Genomic DNA, 25,222 nt, shown 5'->3' with positions numbered 1-25,222 from the left:
TTGCATGCAACAACTTATAGTTATTAATAAGTTTGCGGGCCAAAAGTTTTGAAACACTTGCAAAATTTGTTCTGTTGCCTATAAGCGGTTAATAAGTTTTAGGATTCTGATAATCTCAACATACAATAAAACCTCACTTGTGGTCACATTATTCGATAATTTCATTGGGGGATCCAGGGGAGTGATTCGGAGGGGTGGTCTAAACATCCCTGAAAGATCGAGACTTCTTATAATTTCTTACTTTTTTCGGTTGTCTTTACGCCATATTAGAATCTCCGAAGTGGTCGGACAATTTTGATAATTCCTTAAACTGACAAAATGCGCCCCTCGAAAATTAATGAATTTCATAAGCCTAAAATCCTATTTTTTGAATCGGACACCCTTCGAAAATATCTTTTAGATCCCTCCATGAACAATTCAATAGTTTCTCTTTTCGTTAGATGAACTAAGGGGATTTTGAAGTAGAAATTACTTGTTTCTGTAACAATATTGTATCCAAAGGATTCGTTAATGGATTTCTGTTTTTCTTATTTTTAAGTTAAAGCTACTTTATAGTAGTTTTAGATACTTTCAGTTAAAGATACCTTAAAGTAAAGGAAGTCTTTTTAACAATTTCTCTGCCTAAAGTGAAATTAAATTAATGTTGAAAAAAAGTTGGTATCTAAATCTTTTCATTTGCATCTATGTTGATTCGTTTGCCCGGCTAATGAATTTGTTTATGCCAAACGGCAAGTCCTTAACCCATTTTACTTGTTGTTCTTGTCCTTCTCTTCATGTTTCCCCGTTTGGTTTTTTGTGTTTTCTGACCAATTTATAGTAGGACTTCATGCCAATCTTCAATCTCTTCGAATGCAATAAAAGCAAAAGCAAGCGGCATATTTTTCTATTAAAGCGCAGCGGCATCAACCAAATGCTCAACTGTGCGATAAGATAGACAAACAGTCCGACGGACATACAGACAGACAGAGAGACCGACAGAGAAACCGACAGTTAGACAGTCAAGTCGGAATCGGTCCGAAGAGTCGGAGTAGTCAAGTTTGGATTTAGAGTTTCATCCGGTTTGCCAGTTTTGCCAGCAACGCTTACAGCACGCGCGCGTCTCATAAAAACGTATCAAAACATCCGCTGGGAGTCATAAAAATTTTGCACTTTGCCCCTTCGTTCATGTTGCTGTTGCTTTTCTATAGTCGTCGGACAGTGGCACCTTTGACTGATATATGTAGCATAATCTTGGAGATATTTTGAAAAGATTCATGCGATTTATTTTTAAACTTAAAAATTTATTTGTGAAAGATTTTACAATGCGGAGTTTGGGAAAACTTAGAAATAAAATTCTTTAAATTATAATATATTTAGATTATTCTTGATTATGCTGAGTCTTTAGCCAAATTAGCCATAAAAAAACAATTACCTACTTTGATCGTGATATACAAAAATCATTTCAATGATTTGTCTAAGCGATCAAGAATTGATTTTAGCTATTCGTTTTTGCAAATTGTACCACTGTGCAATGTCTCATTCTGGGCATGGTTGTGGCGCTAACTTTTCGCCTATGTATAGATGGGTGTGTCTGTGTGTGTGTGGCAGGGAGGCGTATGTGTAATCTAATAAAATGCTCTGTTTATGTGGCAACAGGCTCTATCTACAGGCTCAAGACTTGCCACACAGTTGCTTTACTTGGTTGCCTCTGTGCCCAGCTAGTTAGCAGCAACTAGTTAGTTAGCTTGGCCAAGTGACTTTCACGATTTGCGCAACAGTTGACCTGCTTTATGAGGTCATTCTCCACCACGCCCACGCCATCTACTGAAAGTGATGGTTAACATTCAAGTGAAATGCAAGATATGCCTAAAAAAAACTTTATTCACCAGAGTCATTACAAAGAAAGGAGAACGAGAGAGAGAGAGAGTGGGGTTATCATTGTAAGATAAAATTGTAGACATAACAAAGAGCTAAGATAAGTGCGCTTACAGCTCTAAAAAGCCTCATCTCAGTATCAGTTTTAGTTTTAGTTTTTGTCTTCAGTCTCTTCAATCTCTTGTTCTAACAGAAATCCCTTAATTGTCCTAATCCCCGCATAAGCCCAGTCGCCGTCATCGACCCCTCTCTGACTTGATCCTTGGATCTCCGTCTCTCTCTCTCTCTCTGTCTCTCTTTCTGTCACTTTTTCTCTTTCTCTCGCTTTCGCTCTCCCAGCTGGGCCCATTTTATTCAAGTTGTTGAACTAACTAACTAACTATGTGACCCAAGAACCCATAACACATTCCTCGCTTTAAAACTTCGACGGCAACATCCCTCCCAACCAGCCATCCATCGACCGCCCCAAGCCAAACTCCTTTCTAGAAGCCACCATGGCGTATACTTTTTGGGCATGGCAAATGGCAGCGCTGATTTACTTAGCAATTACAGCCAACTGAGTGGCTGCTTGACGGACGAGTTAAGGGGCCAAAACGGGAATGATGTAAAAAGAGGAAGCTGTGTGAATATAAATGTGTGTATTTGTGTGTGTGTGTGTGTGTGTGTGGGTGTACAATGCAATGAACTAGAAAGCTGTCTGATTAGCGTGGAGAGCTAGGAAAAGTTTTTCTTCACACACACACACATACACAGATTTATTGGGCTCGCTGTCCGCGTCAATAATTTGCATGAGACTTAAACATGGGTTAAGTCAACCTCGGATCGTGACCCCCCGGCAATACTCCTAACCCATCCAAATCCTCTTTTTTCAAGTGTCAATGGCCGCTTTACCTGTGGGTGGGCATCTGTTTGTCCCTCTTGGTGTGTGTGTGTGTGTGCTTGTGTGTGTGGGGAGTGAGAGTTAAGTTGAGTAAGAGAGAGAGTGTAAAAGCGTGTTAGGCGAAAAACTTTCTACGTTTTTGCTCGAGTTACTTCTTTACACTTTTTTTTTGCGCTGTTGCTGCAAGTTGCTTGGGAAAGGGCATCGCGGGTGTGAATGTCATACACACACATACACACACACTTTGAAAACAACAAAAGCTTCGACGTCGACAGAGTGACAATAAATTGTTAAGTGTAAAAAAGTTTATAGCATTTGAGTGAGTAAATGATGGCAACCGACTGGGGATAACCATCCGCTGCTCTTCCTTTACGCCCTTTGCACGTCTCTCTCTCTCTCTCTCTCTGTCTCTCATGTCTCTCTCTGTCGCTCTCTTTCTATTTCCCACTTAGCAAAAGTTCAAGACGGATTTAGTGTTAGGTGCCTCTTGGGTACTTGAAGCGAAAAGCAAAGCGACAGCACGCACACAGAAATTTTCTTGCAACCAACAACCAAACCAGATTTGAGCTGAGGCCCACCAAGAAGCCCTAAAAATGTTCTGAGTGAAATACAACTCAGAGTTGCGTATCTATCGAAGAGTGAATATTGCAGACAAAGGCAATATCTTAAGTAGAAACTATCAGCCATTTGGCCTAGCAGCTAACCTACAGTGAAAGACCAATAAAACTGATACTACTAGTTTCAGCTAATTCGAATATAATTAATTGCAAGTAAAGTATTAACTTAGTCTATCTTCTATAACAATAATGAGAATTGCATCAAAGAAAACAAAGGCTTTAGCACAAAAATAAACAAAAGTTATCCCAGAGTTAAAGTGTTAAGTGATTAATTATTAGTTGGAGATGAAATTGTGGTACTTACAGCTTCAACAACTTATAAAAATAAGAGAGTTGTTATCAAACCGAGAACTAATCTGTGCTTGGCCCAAAGTTTAAGTCGAAAGTAAGTGTAGATAGCATAATACTTTTGTTATAAAAAAGGAAGTGATTTAATTGAGTCTTTATGAAAAAGGTGAGCCCATAGTTTAGAGTGAAGGTTTTAAAGAACGCAGTTAGAAACACTGAATGTTGTGTGGAGTATTTCTCAGTTCTTGCTTGATGACTGAAAGAACTGCGTACAAATATATACATATACAATATCTTAACCATTATTTAGACTACAATAATGAATGAAGTTCTTGGGAGAAATGGTTATAATCAGATAAAAACTGAAACTAATTTCTCTTGCTTAATAACTGTTAGAACTACATCAAAATACATAGATAGATAAGATTAAACTAGCCTAAGGACTTAAATTATAAAACTTGGCTAGAGTTAAAGTGTGGCAGATCCAACTTTAAGCGGTATTACTAGCTTCACTTTGTCAACTATGTAGACAGGCTCTTCTATTCTCTTCAATGCTCTTTTTGTTTTGCAGTTAGTTTGTTTCTTTCTCTTTATCTAGGGTGTCGGTTGGGTTGCTTATTTGTCTCATCTTGTCTATAATCAGTATACAAATAAGTAGCTAAAGCTTCTCCATATTCCTCTTCCTCTCACGCTTTGTCTCTCTCTCTGCCTCTTTTTCGTTCCAGCACCAACAATTTTTATCTCTATCAAATTTCCACTCATTGTCGAGACTTTGTTATTGTCCCATTGCATCCGGACGTTAACCGTTGAGGTTGTCGAGAGACCGCTCAGCTACCTCAGTTGCATTTTGTCAGCGCGTTCGTCACGAAGTTCATACGAGAGAATCGTGTTGCGTACATTTTTTTTTTTTACTTTTGTTTTTTTAATTATTAAATTATTTCGCATATTTTCTGAGTGTGTGCGTGTGCGTGTGTGTGTCTGTGCAAAGTGAATGCAAATAAAATATAAAATTATATACGCACATTTGAAAATATATTGGAAGGATGGGTCAGGAGGATCAAGAGCTATTAATACGCGGCAATAGTAAAAATACCTCAGCCGAGCATTTGCATAATGTAAGTGCATTTATTATATCTTTAGCATACTTTCAGGCGCTGGGGTGGTTGCATGCATGTGGCAACCGACAAATAAACGTTTACAGCGTGAGAACTAGCCCCAAAAAAAGCCACATGGAGACCACACATGACCACAACATAACCGCATTGCAAAAAGGCAACCAAAAGAACAACCACACAGCACACAAAAACCACGACTTTGTCATTGTAAAAATAATAACAACAAGCATTTTAACATCCATAGATCAGACACACTGACTAACCGCCTGACAGACAGACAGATAGATAGACACAAATGGATCAGACAACAAACAGCATGCATTATGCAATCCATGAATTGAAATTCGAGTCCAATTGATGCCAAAGTGGTAGCAAATACAGGAAAGTCTTCTTATTGCATATTTGACCTGAATGCTGAACTCAATTCAATTGCAAATGGTTCAAGGTTTAAGTTAACACAATTACTATGTTCACTCTATGATTGTCTTTGTGGTGCAAAGTAAAAGAATCTATACATAAGATAATGGGCTAAAGTTGAAATAAAAGAGAAATCTACGAGTAGAGCCAAGCCAAACTTGCCTACACGTGTTTTTTGCATAAAGACTATACTACCTCTTTTTTATCATTTATAACCATAGATAATAGTATCAAAATTTAAATAAAATGCGTGAGTGGGACTTAGTCCCATAGACTTGGAGAACTGGAGGTTTAAGATGTATCTCACTTGAAAAGGTTTCTGTTAGCAATAGGAAAGGATTTCTTATCATAATTGTTGGTTGAACTTGATAAAATATTTAAACTATGTAGAATATGCATAACTAACAAAGAGAGCATCATTTAATCGGAGTTAGAACTTAACTTTCAAGCACCATTTCGCACGCCATTGGAGATTGACTATGAGATTGCATATCTGGGACTGTTGCTATCTAGTTTTTGTATCTAGTTTACAATTTCCATCCTCCATCTTCATCTGTATCTTCATCTTCATCTGTATCTGTATCTGTCACATTGCTTAATATGAAGAATTTTTGTGTATAGTTGTTGTTTCTTTTCTTGTTATGATTGTTGCTGATACTGTCATAATCCAGTCTTATCTGGGTCATTATTTGACTGGCCAACGTATCAGTTACAGTCTATCTTACCTACCGGCTGTATCTGTACCTGTTACACTAGATACAAAGACGGCAGACAAACAGACAGATATACATATCTGTTTACTTCTCAAAATACACACGCACACACACACATTAAAACAAAAACAACTTGGAACCTTAAAACAAAAAAAATCTCAATTGCTGTTATCGCGTATTTCTTCTCCTCGTCATCTTCTCCTTCTTCTTCTACTTGATTGCTCTTCTTGTTGATGTTGTTGCACGTTTAGAAATGGGCTAAACAAAAATGTTAGAAAAAGTTTTGCACCTTTTTTTTGTATTTTTTGTATTTTGGTCTTCCAAGTATGATAATGAGAGAGAGTGTGAAGAAGTTTTGTTGGCCAAAAAGTTTCCTTTAAAATAAACCAAAAAGAAAATTCAAAACAAATTGTTACAAAATAATAACAAAATTCGGGAACAAGTAAAAGCAACGCCTTGAAATATACCCTATTGAAAAATTACCAAGTTTCTTTCTTACTTTCATAGTAATCTCTTGAAGTCGATTAATAAAATTCCTAAAATTCTCCAAAATGTGTAAATTACAATTTCCCAATGAATCAAAAGTGAATAAATATTACTAAAAAACTTACAAATTAAATGAACGAAAATAAATGATTCATTCGAATCATATTGCATTCACAACTTATTTGTATGCGAAAATGAATCAAAAGAAAACCTTTTAGTTTAGTTAATCACATAACTCAAACTTTAGCCAACTCTTTCTTCACGTTTCATTCAAAACAAATGAATAAATCAAGAAAGGATATTCATATGTTATTCAAAGAAATTAAAAATTTGATAAGTATTAATGACAGTTACTTGAGTCAAAAATTATCCAACTGAATCATTCACTTTTTATTCATAGGCAAGTAATATTGTTTTTTTATTTGATATGTGGGTCAAGAAATGAATACTTCCTTCTTTACTTATTCGTTTGCCATTTAAGCCATAATCTATGAGTACTCATTTTGTATCCAAAAGTGAACAAATTGAGTTGCTGCTTTATTGAGTCATTGAGTGAGTGCCTCATTCTGGTTCTCGTTTGTTTTCTCTTTATTTTTCTGTTTCTGTCTTCTTTTTTTTTTTGTCAAGTTCATTAAATAAACTTAGTTCCTGCCATTGGCATATCAACAAGAACATTTTCTGGGTGTTGTTTTTTTCTTCTTCTTCTTCTTCTTTTTCGGGGTGCCATATGGCGGCAGTGGCAGAGGCAGCGGCAATGTAGCAGCCGCATTTTCTTTATAAGTAATTCAAAAATAGCACGCAAAGTAAAAAGTACGAAAAATTAAATAAATATGAAATGTAAAATACAAGCTGTGAGTGCCGACCAAGAAATGGCATGGCAAGGGAAGAAAAGGGAAGGGAAGGGACATGAAGACAGTCGAAAGGAGCAGAGAGTGAAGGCAGACAACCATCGAGACAGCCAGAAGATGGTAGTATCTTCTACTTTCAGGACCAGGACCAGGACCAGGACCAAGACCAAGATAATACACAGAGAAACAGTTACACAGAGAAAGAGAGACAGAGGGACAGAGAGCGCGAGAGAGAAACGTGAAGAACGCAACATAAGCAAATAAATACAGGAAAAACTTTTTAATAACATTTTTCGGCCTCATTTGTTGTGAAAACAATTTTGCCAGGATCTTCTTGGAGCGTCAACCGAGCCCCAACCTCTCGACCAAAGAAAGAAAAAAAAAACCCAAAACCACCACCCAAATCCTCCCAACCCAGATGCTTGTAACGGATATTAAATTTTTTCCGCGTTTACCTCGAGACGTCAACCAATTTCTTGAAGCCATCTCAAAAGTCAGTCCGAACAAACCGGGAGAGAATGCGACAGAGAGAGAGAGAGAAAGAGAGCTAGAGAGATGAGTCTGAGGCTGAGATTGAAACTGGACTGGATAGCTGGTCGCCGCCTTCTGTTGGTCCTTAGGTCCTTCAAGGTGGGATTATTAATAACCTGTGCGACATTTTTTTTTCGTTTTTGTTGCTCTCTCTTTCCTTTTCTGTTGTTGTTGCGCTTTGCATTGAATGTCAGCTTTTATTTTGCTCTCTCTTCCTTCATATTTCTTGCTTAATTTTTATGATTATTTATACAAATTATTATGAGAGCAGCCAAGGACCAGCCAACAGCAGCAGCACCGCCACCCACCACCCTCCAGTAGCTGAAGCAACGAAAGGGAAAGGGAGAAAGAAAGTGGGGACTAAAATGTTTTCCATATTGTGGCCATCATCATTTTTGCTTGCTTCGCCAATTAGTGGAGAGCTGTTATTTATGTTTTTCTTGGTCTTACTTAAATACCCTGTACGAAAACAGAAGGCTAGAAAAGGCCATACATAAAAGCCCCAAAAGAAAAGGTCAAAAATTTCCCTTAAATCACACCAAATGTCTTGACTCTTGAGAAAAGTTTGAAACGCGTTCATCCAAAACTCGCCGGAAAATGGACATATAGGGTATCTATATGTCGATTTATATATGATTTTCGGTAGAAACCTAACAAGCTAAGGGAAATGCTGAAAAAAAATTAGAGAGGGGAGAGAGATGGCGGTGGCGCAGATAGCCATACCGCAAGCCTCATTACTGTCAGTGTGGGCGGCGAAGTCATCTCTGGTTACCATTTACCATTTGGTTCACAAGAAGCCCTATGAGGCATACACACACACACACACGCACACACACAACATACGCACACAAAAATAAATAAAAATTTACCTTTATGTCTTTAATTTATTGATGAATTTTACTTTAACTTCAAATTTTTTTTGGTTTAAAAATTTATTTTCCTACTCAGATCTTTTCAACTAAAATATAGAGTAGATTGTGGGTATTAAGAGTTAGTTAGTATGCTATTTTAAGCAAATTTTTCTACTTCGACAAAATAAAAAGAAAAACACTTTAGTTTTTTTTATCATTTTCCAAATAGTTTTATTAATGTACTCTCTAAATTTTTGAGAATTTTCAAAATTGCCTAAATATATGTGAAAGCGTTCCACAGCGGAAACGATCAGCCAAAGTTTAACCATGAGCACTTTCACCCACTTTCTCCCTCAATACCTCCCTCAATTGTTAACAATTTCTCTTAGTCAACCAAATTGAATCAAAATTTGTATAAAATATGGCAAACTAATGCTATTTAGACTTAAATATTGGGAATTAAGTGCTGAGTAAGCGAAATGACGAGTAACGAGAAATGAATATATAAATTATGTCTTAATATCGAATCATTTAAAAAGAATTATTATTATTTAATGATGCAAGGTATACCAAATTCGACTGATTTCATTTCTATTAGACGTTTTAGGGATAAAAGTCTAGATTTACTTCTTACGCGCCATTCTGAAGCTAGTCATAAATGTATAAGTATTTAAAGGAATTAATTTAAATGATTACGTATGAATATTTATGAGTTAATTGAATCTAAAAGATAAATAGACATAAGTGAATTGATTCAAATATGATTTACAAGCCACACTCATAATGATATTATATTCATGAACATTCCATTTTGAGTGCACAAGAGAAAAGTCTGACATGGCCAGAAAGAAACATTCATTCCATTCCCCCATCAACATCTTATACTAAGTCGTAAGACAATCATTTTACTTGGTCGACAACGAATCCTTAAAGCGAGTTTTGTGTTTTTTTTTTTATATATTTAATAAAAAAGCACACAAACTCAACTCGAATCCCAGCGATTTACACTCACAATTGTCTTATGAAGTGGCAACATGGCGAACCGTACCGTCTCTAAGCCCTCCCAAGCGCCGTCCTCCGTCAAGGACGTAGCCGGCTGCGGCTTATGGCCATCCTAATTTGCACATTTTAAATAGGCAACGCCATCGTTCTGTCGCTCTCCTCCAACTCCATCCTTGCACTCAATGTTTGGAGAGCATTTTTATTAAACAGATTGATGTAGTGGAGGGAGAGAGAGTACGGCGACTGACTGGGGTGTGGGGAGGGGAGGAGCAAATGGCTTAGGCTTAGGGATTAGCGTGCTAGCTAAGATTTACGCACCGACGCCCTTTTTTATGGACGGACGGCGTGAAATTGAAAAGTTTTTCAAGAGAAGAACGAGGGAAACCTTTTTGCCCGACCTTTGTTACCCACTCGCTCTCAACCGTCAATAATTTCCATCTACATCTCCTCCACCATCTGGTTCTCCGTTTTCATTATGGCAGGGTGATACAACAACCACTGCTGGTGGTGCCACCTCCCAGAGCTGCATTAATCAGAGCTTTGGACAAAGCAAAAACTACGGAACCCTAAATACACCGCCACAGCCCGATGATGGCAACAGTTCAACGCAATTGGCCGAGAATCTTACCTATGCCTGGCACAATCTGGATATATTTGGGGCTGTTAATCAGCCCGGCTCTGGCTGGCGTCAATTGGTCAATCGTACACGTGGCCTCTTCTGCAATGAACGTCATATACCAGCGCCACGAAAACATTTACTCAAAAACGGTAAGTTCAACATTTGTTTTATCAGCATTTATTTTGGAGATAGCAAAATTGTAAACTCTCTTATTGGGATCGAAATCTTTATTTTATGACTCTGAACATGAGTCGGAGCACCAGGAATCTTGACGACGACGGCGGCGACGACGCCTTGATTTCTTTGCCTTTGGCTCGCCGTCATCAGATGATCCATCACTTTGTGGAGAGTAATTGGTATTGGTCCTGGAATCATAGCGTGTCCAATATGTTCTTGGAACCAGCGAACGTTTCAAATGCCGCAATGGTGCATTACGCCGGATCACCATACTTGGACGATATTTCTTCATCTTGAGTGCCATGTCAGATGCGAAATGATTATCGACCATCGAATTGTCACTTGTCTTGGTTTGATTATTCGACATCAGGACATTCCCTCCAATGGAAATCCTTTCTTGTGCTTAATTTTTTTGTATTTTTTGTTTTTTTTTATTATATAAGTGTATTGATTTGCTATCGTCTAGTTTTAGTCTGTAACTGATTTGCCATAGGAGATACAATTTAAACTGTTGATTTGATAGAGAAAACAGGGCACACTTTGTTAACAAAATGGACCAAATGAAGTCAATCGTCTTAGGATAATTTTTATTTATTTTCCTTTATTTTCCGTACCCCTTTTGCAGTCTGCGGTGTGGCCTATCCCGGTGAACTATTGGCAGTTATGGGTAGCTCTGGAGCTGGTAAGACAACTTTGCTGAATGCTTTGGCCTTTCGTTCACCGCAAGGCATTCAGGTGTCACCATCGGGAATGAGACTACTTAATGGTCAGCCGGTCGATGCCAAAGAGATGCAGGCTCGATGTGCTTATGTGCAGCAAGATGATCTATTTATTGGTTCGCTGACAGCTCGCGAACATTTGATATTCCATGCCATGGTGCGAATGCCGCGCAATTTGACATACAAACAGCGTGTGGCACGAGTGGATCAGGTAATACAGGAATTGTCGTTGAGCAAGTGCCAGAATACGATAATCGGTGTTCCGGGTCGTGTGAAGGGTCTTTCGGGTGGCGAGCGAAAACGTTTGGCCTTCGCCTCAGAAGCTCTCACCGATCCACCGCTGTTGATATGCGATGAACCCACCTCGGGACTGGATTCATTTACAGCCCATAGTGTGGTTCAAGTACTGAAGAAGCTATCGCAAAAGGGCAAAACTGTCATTCTAACCATACATCAGCCGTCCTCGGAATTATTTGAGCTATTTGACAAGATTCTTCTAATGGCAGAGGGACGTGTGGCCTTCCTCGGCACACCCAGCGAGGCAGTGGACTTCTTCTCATAGTGAGTAGTAGTAGGATCTCATAATTTCGATCATCGACATTTCTGTTTGTGAAACCTTTTTTTTAGTGTGGGAGCTCAGTGTCCAACAAACTACAATCCAGCTGATTTCTATGTCCAAGTGCTGGCTGTTGTGCCTGGCAGGGAGTTAGAATCGCGTGATCGCATTGCCAAAATTTGCGATAACTTCGCCATTAGTAAGGTGGCTAGGGATATGGAGCAATTGCTGGCAGCCAAGACCCAATCGCAGCCGCTGGAGCAACCAGAGAATGGATACACCTATAAGGCCACCTGGTTTATGCAATTCCGAGCTGTATTATGGCGTTCATGGTTATCCGTGCTTAAGGAACCATTGTTGGTTAAAGTGCGACTCATTCAAACGACGGTCAGTTGACGGATTGTATGCCATTGAGTTTCCAATCAGATAACGTCTCCTCATATTCCAGATGGTTGCCATACTCATTGGATTAATCTTTCTGGGTCAGCAACTGACCCAAGTCGGTGTCATGAATATCAATGGAGCCATCTTTCTGTTTTTGACCAATATGACGTTTCAGAATGTATTTGCCACCATAAATGTGAGTATTATAATGAATCTTGGAATCGATCTAATCCAGTTGGACACACTTTCAGGTCTTCACATCCGAACTGCCTGTCTTTATGAGGGAATCTCGTAGCCGTTTGTATCGTTGTGATACGTATTTTCTGGGCAAGACTATAGCCGAACTGCCACTGTTTCTTACTGTTCCACTGGTTTTCACAGCGATTGCCTATCCCATGATTGGATTACGGGCCGGAGTTTGGCATTTCTTTAATTGTTTGGCCCTGGTCACTTTGGTGGCGAATGTTTCCACATCGTTTGGCTATCTCATCTCCTGTGCCAGCTCATCCACATCAATGGCGCTGTCGGTGGGCCCACCAGTGATTATACCATTCCTTCTGTTTGGTGGTTTCTTTTTGAATTCCGGCTCAGTGCCTATTTATCTGAAATGGTTGTCATATTTATCCTGGTTCCGTTATGCCAACGAGGGCCTACTCATCAATCAATGGGCCGATGTGGAGCCGGGCGAGATTACCTGCACCTCATCAAACACCACATGCCCCAGTTCGGGTAAAGTTATATTGGAGACATTGAACTTTTCTGCTGCCGATTTACCGCTGGATTATGTGGGATTGGCTTTACTTATTATAAGTTTCCGAGGATTCGCTTATGTGGCTCTTCGATTGCGAGCCAGGCGCAAGGATTAAGACGAAATTTTATCATATCTGTATTAAATATTGTTTTATTTGTTTTATCCTCGTCTTCCCACATCCCACAAAAAAAAAAAAGAAAATAAACAGAGGGCCTAATTAACTTCGGCCGTGCCGAAATTTGTATATCCTTGCAATGTCCTTTTTGTAGGTAACTGCAGGCGTCAAAGCATTTTAAGTAAAAACTTATTAAATTGAAATGAAGTTTTTGAGACCAAAATTATCCATTCAAACATATATGTAAAATTGACTGATTTTTTTAAAGTTGGCAAATATAATTAAAGATTTTCAAAGATATAGTAATCGGGTTTGACTGATTTTGACATTTACTGTGCCGACCTGCAATATATCAGCACTGTAGAAAATTTTTACATTGATCCAGACGGAAGAAAGTGTCAATATACAGTCTCGTTAAGTAATCTTTGTCACACATATATACATATATACATATATGTGTATGCTATACAGTCGAAGATGCCTCTCTCTGGGCGTCAAACAATCCTTACCAAAATGAATTTGCAAGGTTATAAAAATAGGAATAACAATTAAATACACAAACCCAAAAAAATAATAAGAAAAGTTAATTGTTACTTGTTAGCTTGGTATACATATTACATTTCTGTGTTTATTTTTTTTTTTTTAATAAGAATAAATTTTTGTACCATGTATACAAATAAAATAAATGTTTGATAGTTCTCTGTTTGAAATTCAAATATCGCGCCCTTTTGCAACACTAATTCAACACGCAGCAAAACGAAACTCACCTCACAGTGTGGGCGGAAAAGCCAACACACATTTAGCTGAAACCACCACAGACGCCACATCATGGTCGCTCTCTCTCTCTCTCTTTGACTTACGCTCCCACTCGCTCGTCGTTGTGTTGCTCTCACCGGGTCTTTTGCGAATTCCTTTTGTTCATGCTTGTTGCTCTTAATGGGCCGCATAGTGAAGAGCTTTTCAGTTCTTTGACTCACTGGTTCGTTGTATGGAACCAGTAATTAAAATGAATAAATAGAATTCAATATTTCTAGGTTTTCAATTAACATCTAGCCTTATTATGAAGTAAGTATTAGGTAAAAGCTAAAGTGCTCCATATTATAAGATAAGTTTCTATTACAGTAGGCTTTTTGTTAACAGCACATTTATTTATCCTCATATTTTTTCATTCAGAAGTTTACATAAAAAGTTCCTACATATATATATTTATTATACAAATATCCAATAATTTTTTAATGTATCTGCAGGACAACTTACTTGTAATACATTAATAAGCAAAGAGAGGAACTAGTTTTATTCGATTGGTTAGCTTTCTAGTTCGTTGCTCTCTCGCTCTCTCTTGGCTCTCTCTCTCTCCCACTATCTTTGGCCAGAGAGCCAAAGCTCTGGCAAAAAAAAACTTTGTGTTGCTATTTTTTTCTCGGACTTTTTTTAATGTTGTTGTTATTATTAATATGTGCAAAAGTATTTAAAACAAAACTGCAACGGAAATAGTTAATAACAAAATAGCTGCGGTACGCCTCGTCGTTGTCGTCGTCGGTGCGCTGCTTCGTTTTGTGTGTGTCGGTCAAAGTCGCCAAAGAGAAAGAACGAAAAAACCAACAAAAAAAAAAGAACAAGCAAAGACAAATAAAAAAAGAATGTATTTTTAAACAACAACACTCGAAAAGCGACACCAAAAAGCAAAAGCGGCTAAAAATTTTCCAATTTCCAAGTGAAGAAGCAAACTCATAAAACACAAAACAACAAGAACAACTTAATAAACAAAAGAAAAAAGAAACGAAAAGCATAAGCAAAAATTCAAAGTGTTATTTATTTTTTTTCTCGGTTAAGTGATTTTTGTGTTTTTAATTTTGTTTTTTGTTTTTTTATTTTTTATTTTGTTTTTGGATATTTCTTGAACCCTCAAAGTGAACGTGGCACAACAACATAAAATTAAGCAACAAACAACAATAACAACAAAACACAAACGTTACGTTTGAAATCGCTAGACAACAGACAACCAATTGATTTTTTCACGGGCGTGTTTCACCGGGAGGATTTGCCGGAATTTACTCTATAGACTATAGGTAGAGACGCCCATAACCTCAAAAATGAGTATCGATACGCTGCGAAACGAATGGGATGAACTTAACCGGGAATATACCGAGCTAGAGGTAAGTCCAATACCCAACGCCCACTACCCACCACCCACATATAACGGTCGACGATATTTTCTTACACTTTTCTGCCTTCTTCTTTTCGTTCTGTAGAATTGCAATAGACTGTATATTGAACTGCTGGAACAGCTGCATGGCCATCAACAGAAATCGTTTAACGAGATCAAACATCAGCGCTATCGTATGAACCAAATAACGGCATCATTGCGACAGTAAGTACTGTACCTGCTTAAGTGAATCCTTACGCTCCCTAGTACTTATCCCCTCACTCACACCCCTCCTAATCTTGAATCAGAGTAAAGCAATTTCAAACTTGTTCTGATCTACTGTACCCTAATGAACCTACCCCTTTAGTTCTCTTAACCCTTAAAATCCAGTTTCATTTCTACTGTCAGTACTGTACTCCTAAATGTGTGTGTGTGTGTGTGTGTGTGTGTTAACTCTTAACCTCTAACTACCAAAGCTTATGTTCTCCTTCAACCCCGTTTGTCAATTGAAAACACGCACTTTACACACCTTCCCCTTACACTTGCCTGTTTTCTACCCCTATCCCTATGCCGTTTTCCTTATCGTGTCACATTCTTACGGCAATTAGTCGGCGTCTACGTCGACGTCGCAGTCGATCGTTAGTTGAATGCTTCTTATCAACTTTGTTAAGAACTTTGATATACCCTTTCCCCTTTAACTCTCCCTGGGTATATTAAATATCCTCCAAATATCATTTGCCTCAAACATTTGGTTTATGTTTTCCTGCATTCAATTTTTCCCATTTAAGGTCAAAGGACATTTTAAATCACATAAGTTCACAAAGCTTTGCAAATTGTATCTTTCTGTAATCTATTAATCGCGACCTCATTGCCATTTAATCTAGAGATCAATTATAATTCTTGGAAAACTCTGAAAACTTTTATTCAATATATTTAAAATAAATTTCTACTTATTTTGCATTGTTTATGACATGATTACATTAACTTGTAAAGAAATATGATATAACCGAACATCTGGTTATAAAGACGGCAAAATCTGGTTTAATCGATTAACCATCTTTTTGCTTTGTTGCTATAAAGAAATGATTCAGGGTCTTTAGATTCCAACGATCTTAAGTTCGGAAAAAACAACTTTAGCTAATTTAGTTTGTTACTTTGTTAAATTTATTTATTTAGTTCATTTGTGTATATTTCAACAAAATAATATAGAAGTTTATACTACTATTTCTCTGTCGATACCAAAAAATAGTCCAATAACCTATATGATCGTAAAAGAGAACCTAAAAAATGCATAGTTTCATATCGACACGATATCTTTAAAAAATTTTGCCTAGTATAAGTACTTTTATACTTTAGTAAGGGGTATCTAGGAGGCGATTCCCCCCTTTAGATGGAACGCAGCTTTAGCCCAACTTGTTGTTATTGGTGTTTTTTTTGCCCCTCTATAAGAACTTTTATATACCTCGGTACTTGCTTTCGTTGTTTTTATGTGTGTGTTTGTGTACTTTACAACTGTTTATTGAGATAATACTTAATTTCTGATAAAACACTTCAAAAAAAGAAAAGAAAAAAATAACAAAGTAAAACCATATTTATTTATTTATTTTTTTTACCTTCTTCAACTAGACTTTGGATCTAATTTAATACTGTTCATTATAATCAGATCGTAAAGAGGCAAACAACAATAAAAAACAACAACTGTTTTCACTATATTCGTTTTGTAATTGAAGGTGAGAACTGGACACTCAGACACTGTAGGACAGTGAGACATTGGCTCCATCATGGTCCGATTTTATTGTAAGCAAACGAAATTGAAACTAAGACTTAAACTGGCCAGCTGACCAGATGCCCTTGACCCTGTCTTGGTTTTGTGTGTATGGTGTTGTTGTTGTTGTTTTTTACTCTTTCTTGTGTGTGGCTGCTATGAACACACGTAAAACATATGCAAAAGAGAGAGCAAAAAAATCACGGCGCAACACGCAACCAACAAAAGCAAATAAAAGTGCATAGATATACACAATACTTACCTACCAGTTCATATAACTGGGCAGCAGAACAGTGGAACAAAAGCTTTGAAGAGAGTGTAGAGGGGAGAGTCAATTATTAAGTTAAGGTTCGTAGTCGAACTTTAAACTTTTGATCTTTCCATCCTAATCATGTAGAGACATAGTTTTTGGTTGGGCTCAACTCTTTCAGAAGAGTGTATATTCATATAAACTGAGAAACATCAACTAAAAATTTTTGGTGTTTTTCATATATGGACTAAAAATATTATAATTATATATTGAAACCCAAAGTTATGCATAGCAGTGGGGGGGGATATGGTTATTATTTTTTGCATATCGACATTTAGAGTTATGGGTTTCGACCTGAACTTCAACCATTTTCTTTTTGTGTGTTTGAATAAAGTAGATCGTAGATCGTAAATAAAGAGCTTACACATTCTTCCAAAGTTTCCAATGAGAATGCTAAATTTGTTTAGTTTCACGATGGATAAGACCCTTGGTAGGGTCAAAAGTTAATATCTTAATCAATTGTAACAGTAATACCTGCCATTTTCAATTGCATTTCCTCAATTTGCTCTAACGATATTTGTTTTTGTTGTTTTGCTTCTGCTACGTTCTATTTCAATTATTATTGCTATATTTGTTTATTTTGAATTCATTTGTGAATCAGAAAAACTGACGCACAAACAAATATTGTAATGAAATGAAATGAAATCTCATTTAGCTTTTGTTATTATTATGAGTCACTTGTTCTTGCTGCTCTCCAATGCTTAATTCCCACGCTTACAATGTCACAGAACTTTTGACCCACTGTGGCAATGCCAACCTGTTGTTGTTTCCCCCTTCCTCTACTCTGATCAAGATGATGAGTGGAGGGGATAGAGTAAATTGTATTGAAGGCTTTTTGTTGTTTCTTTTCCTTCAACTCTTCAACTCAATCGCTCGCCAGGTCTTTTATGTTGCTTTTCTTTATAATCTCTTCGGATCGCGGGGCATTTGTGTATACCCTATAGATTCTTAATCTATTATTAAATCTAGTTTAATCTTTATGCGATAGTCACAGACACAAGCCAGTTTCTATATGCAATAAAAAAAAGTTATATATTCGTTTTAATTATATATTACAGGCATTTAATCCGTTAATCGAGTTTATCTTGTACTTGGAAATTGCATAAGCATCATTTCAGTCCGCTATGAAGCCTCAAACATTTGTAGAACTTTGATGCAGAGTATTTGGAGGTCTACTATGCGTGATTTTACATTCACTCTTGGAATTTTGTATACAATTTTTTATTGTCGCGCGCCATTTCGAGTCGCGTGTGCCAGCATCACGTTGCTTATTCTACTCTACTCTCGTGTATATATAGATATAAATACATATACTGTTTATAGTCCGACCTTATAAACAATATATGTACTCATACATTTAATTTCTATCAAATTGAATTATTGTTTCGAGACACAAAAACCAACAACTTGTAGTTACAGAGTAGATATTTGCAAATGAATTTTAATTGGGATATGCAAATAGAAGGCGGTTACGGCATTTGCTCTCAACTGTTGTTGTTGTTTTTGTAATTCATTTTATTAGCTTTTATCAAATCAGCAAAAAGTCGTCGTACACACAGAGACATTTGTTTTAAGTGTTGTTTATGCACTTTCCAAATGAAAGATGATAAATAAGTAAAAACAAAAAAGCAGAAAAGAGGTGTGTGTGGGGTAAGACATAACCAAGTACGTAACAACTTAATAGTGGGGTATGTCAATAATCATCATCATCATCATTGTTCGCAGCAGTGTATTGCAAGACTCAAGAAACTGAACTTTGTTCAACAGCCTTATAAGGGATTTGTTGTTGTTATCTCACAAGAAAGTGAGAAAGACAAAAACTGTGTATGCGGAAACATGTTCTATACCCTTTCCAATACAATATTTATTGCAATTGTTATATAGTTTTAAAGGCTATGCTTATACATATTTTTCTCAAAACTCATTTAGGTCATTTTGGTTAATAAATCTAGAAATATGTAAGATTTTATATCGTAGCAGACTTTATGAAAGAGTTTCAAATTCAAGTAGCCATGCCATGCCATCAATGCTAAAACTAGTTAGGAATTACAACCAAATGAAGCAGAAAAAGAAAAAGCAATGGCTTCTTATGTGCTGTGCATTCCAAATATCGTCGGAATCTAGTCAAATTCTTCTATTTAAATATCCAACTTCTAAGTATTAACTGCGACTTAAGAAAATTTGAGCGTCTATCAATCTCAAAGCTTAGCCAATAAAAATAAAATACTAAATTGCAATATATTTAAACCCCTGCACTGAGCTCAGGCACTTAACTCTGACAACAACTTAAATAAAACAATTGTTTATGACCCAAACATTCATTGGTGTATAAATAAACGAGAAAAATGGAGAGTGTCTTAACTGACATTTCAGTTAGCCAAAAAATATAAAATGAAAAATTACAATATTTTGCAATTTTAAAGATAAAAGAAAGGCCTACCCAAAATCAAAAAGTCCCTTAGTCGCCTTCCAATTGCAATTTTAGTAAACTGAAGGAGGTCTTCAAAAAATTGTAAACTTTCATAATATTTCAATGTATAGATTTTAATAAAATTTTTGCAAGAAATTGGCTAATAAACGTTACTATCTTTGGCCATAAATAGACGTATTTAAACGTGCAGGTCACGAAATATTGGTTATTTAGTACTTTGCTTTTTAGTTATCGTCCACGATTAAGAAATCTTAATTGCCCGATTATTATATGTGTATAGCTTTTTATGTAATTTTAAAATGTCCCCAAGCAGTGATTAAAATGCAAACTATTATATATTAATTTGTTTTTTTTTTTGTGTTTTTTTTTATAAACGGTTTATGATTTTGCTTAAAAATTTTCCATAAAAGATCTCAACAGAATTTTTCGTGTGTTGTCTAGACTAGACCAAACAACAGGTGGATAGGAGGGTGGATGGCCGTCAAAACATACACACTTAGTTATGCTTCTAATCCTAGTCAAAGAGAGTTATCAAAAGTCATTGAGTGACTTTTGAATGTACTTAGTTTAGTTTGTTTATCTACAATGGTGTTTTTTTTTGTGTTTCTTTTTTCATTCGGTACGTTTGAAAAAGTGTGTGGGCCTGCTTGTTATCAGGCACTTTTTTTCCATTTTGTAGGTGTTTAAAAATAAAACATGAATTATACAAGCGATTGATAAATTGCCTACCAACCGTACAAAAGCAACAGCAACTACAACAACAACCATCAATGGGGAAAAAAGGCGAAAGAAAAAAATAAAATAAAATAAAATCGAACGCTCAGTCAAGCGATGAACATTGCGTTCAGTTCATTCCATTGAGGGAAACTGGCGAAATGACATAGCGACGACGGCACCGCGAAAACGTCAATGTCATAAATTTTCAACAAAATCAAGTTACCTTTGAAGCGCCATCGAATGATGATGATAAATACCCATATACATATACATATGCCACACATAAGTATGTACATACATACATATGTACATATGCCTAGTTACTGTTAATTGGTCTGACAAATTCCCTTCCCAACCACCCACCACCCTCAAGGCCCACACCACACCATCAACCCACTCAACCACCTGCACTTATCAATTATGTATATCTAAATTGAACTTTGACGCTGCTGAGGCGGCAAACCAAAAAAAAAACCAAAAATATAAAAAATATCGAGAAGACTACTATCGAAAAAGAAAATAGTTGTAAAACCTCTTTGACCATCGAATAAAACAATAAATATTAACAACAAACCAAAGTCCAACAACTATACATAACGTGTGTGTGTGTGTGTGTGTGTACACATATACATACATAGGTATATGTAAATTAAATGTTAATCTTTGAAGGGCCACTTGAAAATGGGCTAATGCTTTTCGTTGTTGCTTGGTTATTACTCTTGATTTTTATATGATTATTATTATTATTATTTTGTATGTTCGATTGATTGTCTAAATGTAAATCCCCCTTTTTAGTTCATTTAAGACGTATGATTTATTGCTTTCCGCATGTAAAAGTAGGGAATATTCTTACTATAACGGGTCAGAGAAAAAGAGTTTAAAATCTTGAATTGAGGTCAATCTTGAAATGGAAACGGCAGCACAAAAGGGACCTGCTCACACACTCAAAAACCACCAAGAGTGTGCCAAAGAATTCCAAAATTGCGATACCATATCTTCAATCCTAAAACTAGTTGGGAATTGCAACCAAATGATGCCAAAAGCTTACAGAAACAGAGTATACATTTTTTCTGCATACCCTTAGGCGCCATGAATAATCTAAACCGATAAAAAAAGTGTCCTTGGATTACTTAATTTTCGCTCAGTTAAACTGTCTTAAATGTATCAGCTCAAACTTTTAACAAATTTTCTGGAAATTTTACCGCGTAGAGGGGGCCCATCTGAACAGATACTTGCGATATGCTTAGCCTAAATATCTGAATAAGGTTCAGAGAATTTTTATTGCTTTAAATATTTTAGTATTTGTTTTTCTATCAACTTAAGCAGCACTTACTAAGAATCAGCAGCGTATTTTCTGTTATTTATGGAGAAATGTGCATAATTTATTTTTAAGGATTTCCTTAATAACTTATTTTATTGTTTATTTTACAGATTCAAAGGTCCTGTGAGTGCTGAGGAAAAAGAAAAGATCGAGGATCTGCAACGGATGACGCTGAAGCGTAAGGCACAATTACACGAAATTGAACAATCGCTGCCTACTAAATCGGGACGTTATTTGCAGGTGAGATGAAAGTCCTTTTTTGCCTTTTTTGTCGCTGACAACGCCCCGCCCCACCCCCTTGGCCCCCTCACAAAAGTCTTTGGTAGTAAGCTATTGTTCAAACTAAAAGTTTGCTGGATAAAGTTTGAGCACTCGTTTCATTTTCATTTTTATTCTGTTACCTTGCCCATGATGGACTAAACTGAACTCTGTGTACTGCTGGACACTCTGGACTTGACTTCAAGTTGACTTTATCTACTTAAGCTTTTTGCTATCATTTGGTTTTTTTCTGTATTTCTTTTCTCTCTTACTTTTTTTTTTATATTTTTGCCTGGCTGCGTGCATTCCTTTAGATTATCCTGGGCGATGTGAATGTCTCAATTCTCAACAGAAACGACAAAGTTCGCTACAAAGATGACTATGAGAAGTTTAAATTAATACTCAACGTAATTGGACTGATAATGGCGTTCTTCAACTTGATATTCAACTACAGGTAAGTCGACAATCATGTGGCCAATGTCAGCTCCACTTTCTGGCTGCCTTCGTGCTGGCCTTTCCGATGAGTTTTTAGCGTCAACCACATTTTTTTGTTCGGTTGCCTTGTTTTTTCTCATTTTCCTCTACTAGAGCTTTGGAGCTGGCCTTCATATTTCTCTTAGTATGGTATTATTGCACCCTAACCATACGGGAGTCTATACTCAAAGTAAATGGCTCCAGAATTAAGGGCTGGTGGCGAGCCCATCATTTCATATCAACGGTGGCCGCTGGTGTTTTGCTTGTCTGGCCCCAAGGTGAACATTGGCAGCTCTTTCGGACGCAGTTCATGTACTTCAATGTCTACATCAGTAAGTTTTAGCATGAAATCTTTTCTGCATATTAACCAATACACAACTACTACTACATATACTGACACACACACATACACGTACTGATGTAAATTCTTATTTTTTTTTATTTTGTATGGCATCTTGCAGGCATCGTTCAGTATCTACAGTTTGGCTATCAAAAGGGTCTACTATATCGCCTGAAGGCTCTCGGTGAGCGACATAACATGGATATCACCATCGAAGGTTTCCATTCATGGATGTGGCGTGGTTTGAGCTTTTTGCTACCTTTTCTGTTCATTGGCTATGCCTTTCAGGCATACAATGCCTGGACATTGTTCAAGCTGACCTATACACCAGCCGATGCTCCATGGCATGTGTCGGTTATGTGCGGTTTGTTCCTTCTATTGTTCGTGGGCAATATTTCAACCACATTGTGGGTGGTGCCCGAAAAGATACGCGAAGGTCCCAAGGAGCGTTATCGTCTACAGAGCATGGGCAAGTCCATGAAAATGCGCTCTGAATTGAAGGTAAGTTTCAATTTAAATGAGCTAGTGATTTTTACATTGATTTATCAGTTAGCCAGCCAAAACTTTGAGTTCTTTGAGTGGTTATATGCATTTTTATATATAAAGAGTTTACTACATAGTCTGTTTGTCTGCCTTGTATATGCACTGTATCTGGGATTCAGTTAGATCGCAATTCTAGGTCATATAGCTCCGATAATATTGTTTGCAAGTTATAATTCTGTCAAATTTCATTATAATTGAATGACTATATCGATGGGCTTGTACGACCTTCCCTATTTTGTATGTCAATACAGAAAATAGAAAAAAAGTGTTCCTTTTCATTATTTACATATTGACTTTAATGATGTTTTTACATGCACCCATAAATTTCACTTTCCTAAACTACAATTCTGCCAATTGTTTTTAATGTTTTGTATTTTTTTTTAATAATTTTATTAATTAAATAAAAATAGTGTAGAAATCAATATGTACTACATGTGTGTGTGTACTTGTATTATATAAAATACTCTTAGTTATTATTTAGGCAGGCCAATTAATACATAGTTTAGTTTTGATTGTCCGACTTTCAAATTTAAATTTCATAACTTGGATTATACAATAAGAATAAGGAGTGATTAACATTAAAGAGAATTAAGGGATTCGACTATAAGACAACTTGGAAATCTATTTATCTTATTTATTTTGGGTTTTCTCATGTCCTTTTCAGAATAGCGCCAGTGATTTGGATATTTCCGGTGCGTCAGAGACATCGCCAAAGTCAGCCGAGCAGACGCCGCTGTTGGCTGCAACACAACCGCCCGCCGATAAGAAGTCAGACTAAAAACTAAAAAAAAACTATAGCAACAAAAATACTACTAATAAATGAGAAGAGAAATGAAAAACCAACTGCAACAACAACACAAATTTCCTGGCATTTGAAAAAAGAAAAAAAAAACATACTTTCTTTCGTTATTAATTTAGTTCTCTTTCCCCCATTATTTATTGTGTAATATCTTTCAGCTATTCCTCGTCCTCTACCTCTTTCTTATAATAGTTTAAGCAAATTTTGGCACTCTATATATATATTTTTTTTTGCTCTCTAATAATATTAAATTATCATTATTATTAGTGTTTTTTTTTTTTTTGAGCTGCTAATGAGTCATAAAAATAAAAGTTTACATCAAATGTATAAGAGTAAAAAAAAACAAAACAAAAACAAAAGATACAAGAACAATAATGTACATTTTAAATCTACGTATAGTACACGTATAGTACATATATACATATGTATATGTATATACATACATAGTATATAGAAATCATGTGTGAAAAAACTTTTCTTCAATTTGATTGTAAATTGAGCGATATCCTAGGAAAGAAGAAATGAAAATTTGCATGGAATTTAAAGTTAAAAATTTATACTATTTTATTTTATTAATTATTTTAAACATTTTTTTTTTGTGAAAAGCAAATTGATATTGAGTGAAAAAATAATAATAATAAAACAAAAAATAAAAATAAAAAACAAATGAAAGAAGTAAAGACCGAAGATGAATAATAAAAGCGAAAAAGGTAATGAGAAATTAAATATGAAATCGATTTATTTATTTTATATGGGTGCAGAGACAAAGAGAGAGAAAAAATGTGTCATTACAGATAAAACATTGATATTGCTAAAGGAACATAAAAATATATAAAATATCCTGAATTGAATTTTTTGTTGTGGCAATTCACGTTTCTTGGCTTGGGGTAAGTAAAGATTTTTGTTTACCCAAAATATGATATGTTTTATTATGTTTTATGATAAGTTTCCAGTTCACTTGGATGAAACGATTTTAAGTAGGCAGTAGGCAGGTGTAAAAGTAATTGATTTACAGAGGTAGCTTACACGTTAATATGACTTTGTCTCGACCAGTTTATTATTATATAAGAAGTACAGTATGTCTGACTGTCTGTCTGTATGTGGGTGGAGTATGTACGTTTAGGCGGCGACATCGACATAGGCTACATAGCGTAGCTCTTGTTTTACTGGCGGCCATTAATGCGGCTGCCTGCCG

The 25,222-nt window shown here is 36.3% G+C and overlaps 2 protein-coding genes across 3 annotated transcripts; both read left to right on the top strand.

Moving 5' to 3' along the window:
• Nucleotides 1-4,624: 4,624 nt before the first annotated feature.
• Nucleotides 4,625-13,517, top strand: LOC6649140 (protein white). Its single transcript, XM_002070905.4, has 6 exons — nt 4,625-4,754; nt 10,085-10,370; nt 11,024-11,678; nt 11,745-12,060; nt 12,122-12,253; nt 12,309-13,517. The coding sequence occupies exons 1-6, from the start codon at nt 4,683-4,685 to the stop codon at nt 12,921-12,923; spliced, it is 2,076 nt and encodes a 691-aa protein (XP_002070941.1). The 5' UTR covers nt 4,625-4,682; the 3' UTR covers nt 12,924-13,517.
• Nucleotides 13,518-14,389: 872 nt separating this feature from the next.
• On the top strand, nt 14,390-24,753 carry LOC6649139 (transmembrane protein 120 homolog). Of its 2 annotated transcripts, XM_047012423.1 has the most exons (8): nt 14,390-14,437; nt 14,835-15,079; nt 15,176-15,294; nt 21,724-21,853; nt 22,186-22,325; nt 22,460-22,677; nt 22,807-23,186; nt 23,893-24,753. In XM_047012423.1, exons 2-8 carry the CDS (start codon nt 15,017-15,019, stop codon nt 24,004-24,006), a joined length of 1,164 nt encoding a protein of 387 aa, XP_046868379.1. In that variant the 5' UTR covers nt 14,390-14,437; nt 14,835-15,016; the 3' UTR covers nt 24,007-24,753. The 2 variants fall into 2 exon arrangements, with proteins under 2 accessions (XP_046868379.1, XP_002070940.1); XM_002070904.4 differs by lacking the exon at nt 14,390-14,437 and having other exon boundaries at nt 14,773-15,079.
• The last annotated feature ends 469 nt before the right edge of the window (nt 24,754-25,222 follow it).

Source organism: Drosophila willistoni, unplaced genomic scaffold, assembly GCF_018902025.1.
Source record: "Drosophila willistoni isolate 14030-0811.24 unplaced genomic scaffold, UCI_dwil_1.1 Seg143.1, whole genome shotgun sequence".
Classification (NCBI taxonomy): Eukaryota; Metazoa; Arthropoda; class Insecta; order Diptera; family Drosophilidae; genus Drosophila; species Drosophila willistoni.
The sequence above is the reverse complement of the archived record's forward strand: the minus strand, read 5'-3'. Positions and strand labels throughout refer to the sequence as shown.

Excerpts from the sequence above, each read along its gene's own strand:
- LOC6649140 (XM_002070905.4), top strand. The coding sequence starts at position 4,683 with ATGGGTCAGGAGGATCAAGAGCTATTAATACGCGGCAATAGTAAAAAT. Across the intron at positions 4,755-10,084 it reads CAGCCGAGCATTTGCATAAT|GGTGATACAACAACCACTGC; the intron begins GTAAGTGCATTT and ends TCATTATGGCAG. Across the intron at positions 10,371-11,023 it reads AAAACATTTACTCAAAAACG|TCTGCGGTGTGGCCTATCCC; the intron begins GTAAGTTCAACA and ends CCCCTTTTGCAG.
- LOC6649139 (XM_047012423.1), top strand. The coding sequence starts at position 15,017 with ATGAGTATCGATACGCTGCGAAACGAATGGGATGAACTTAACCGGGAA. Across the intron at positions 21,854-22,185 it reads AATCGGGACGTTATTTGCAG|ATTATCCTGGGCGATGTGAA; the intron begins GTGAGATGAAAG and ends GCATTCCTTTAG. Across the intron at positions 22,678-22,806 it reads GTACTTCAATGTCTACATCA|GCATCGTTCAGTATCTACAG; the intron begins GTAAGTTTTAGC and ends GGCATCTTGCAG.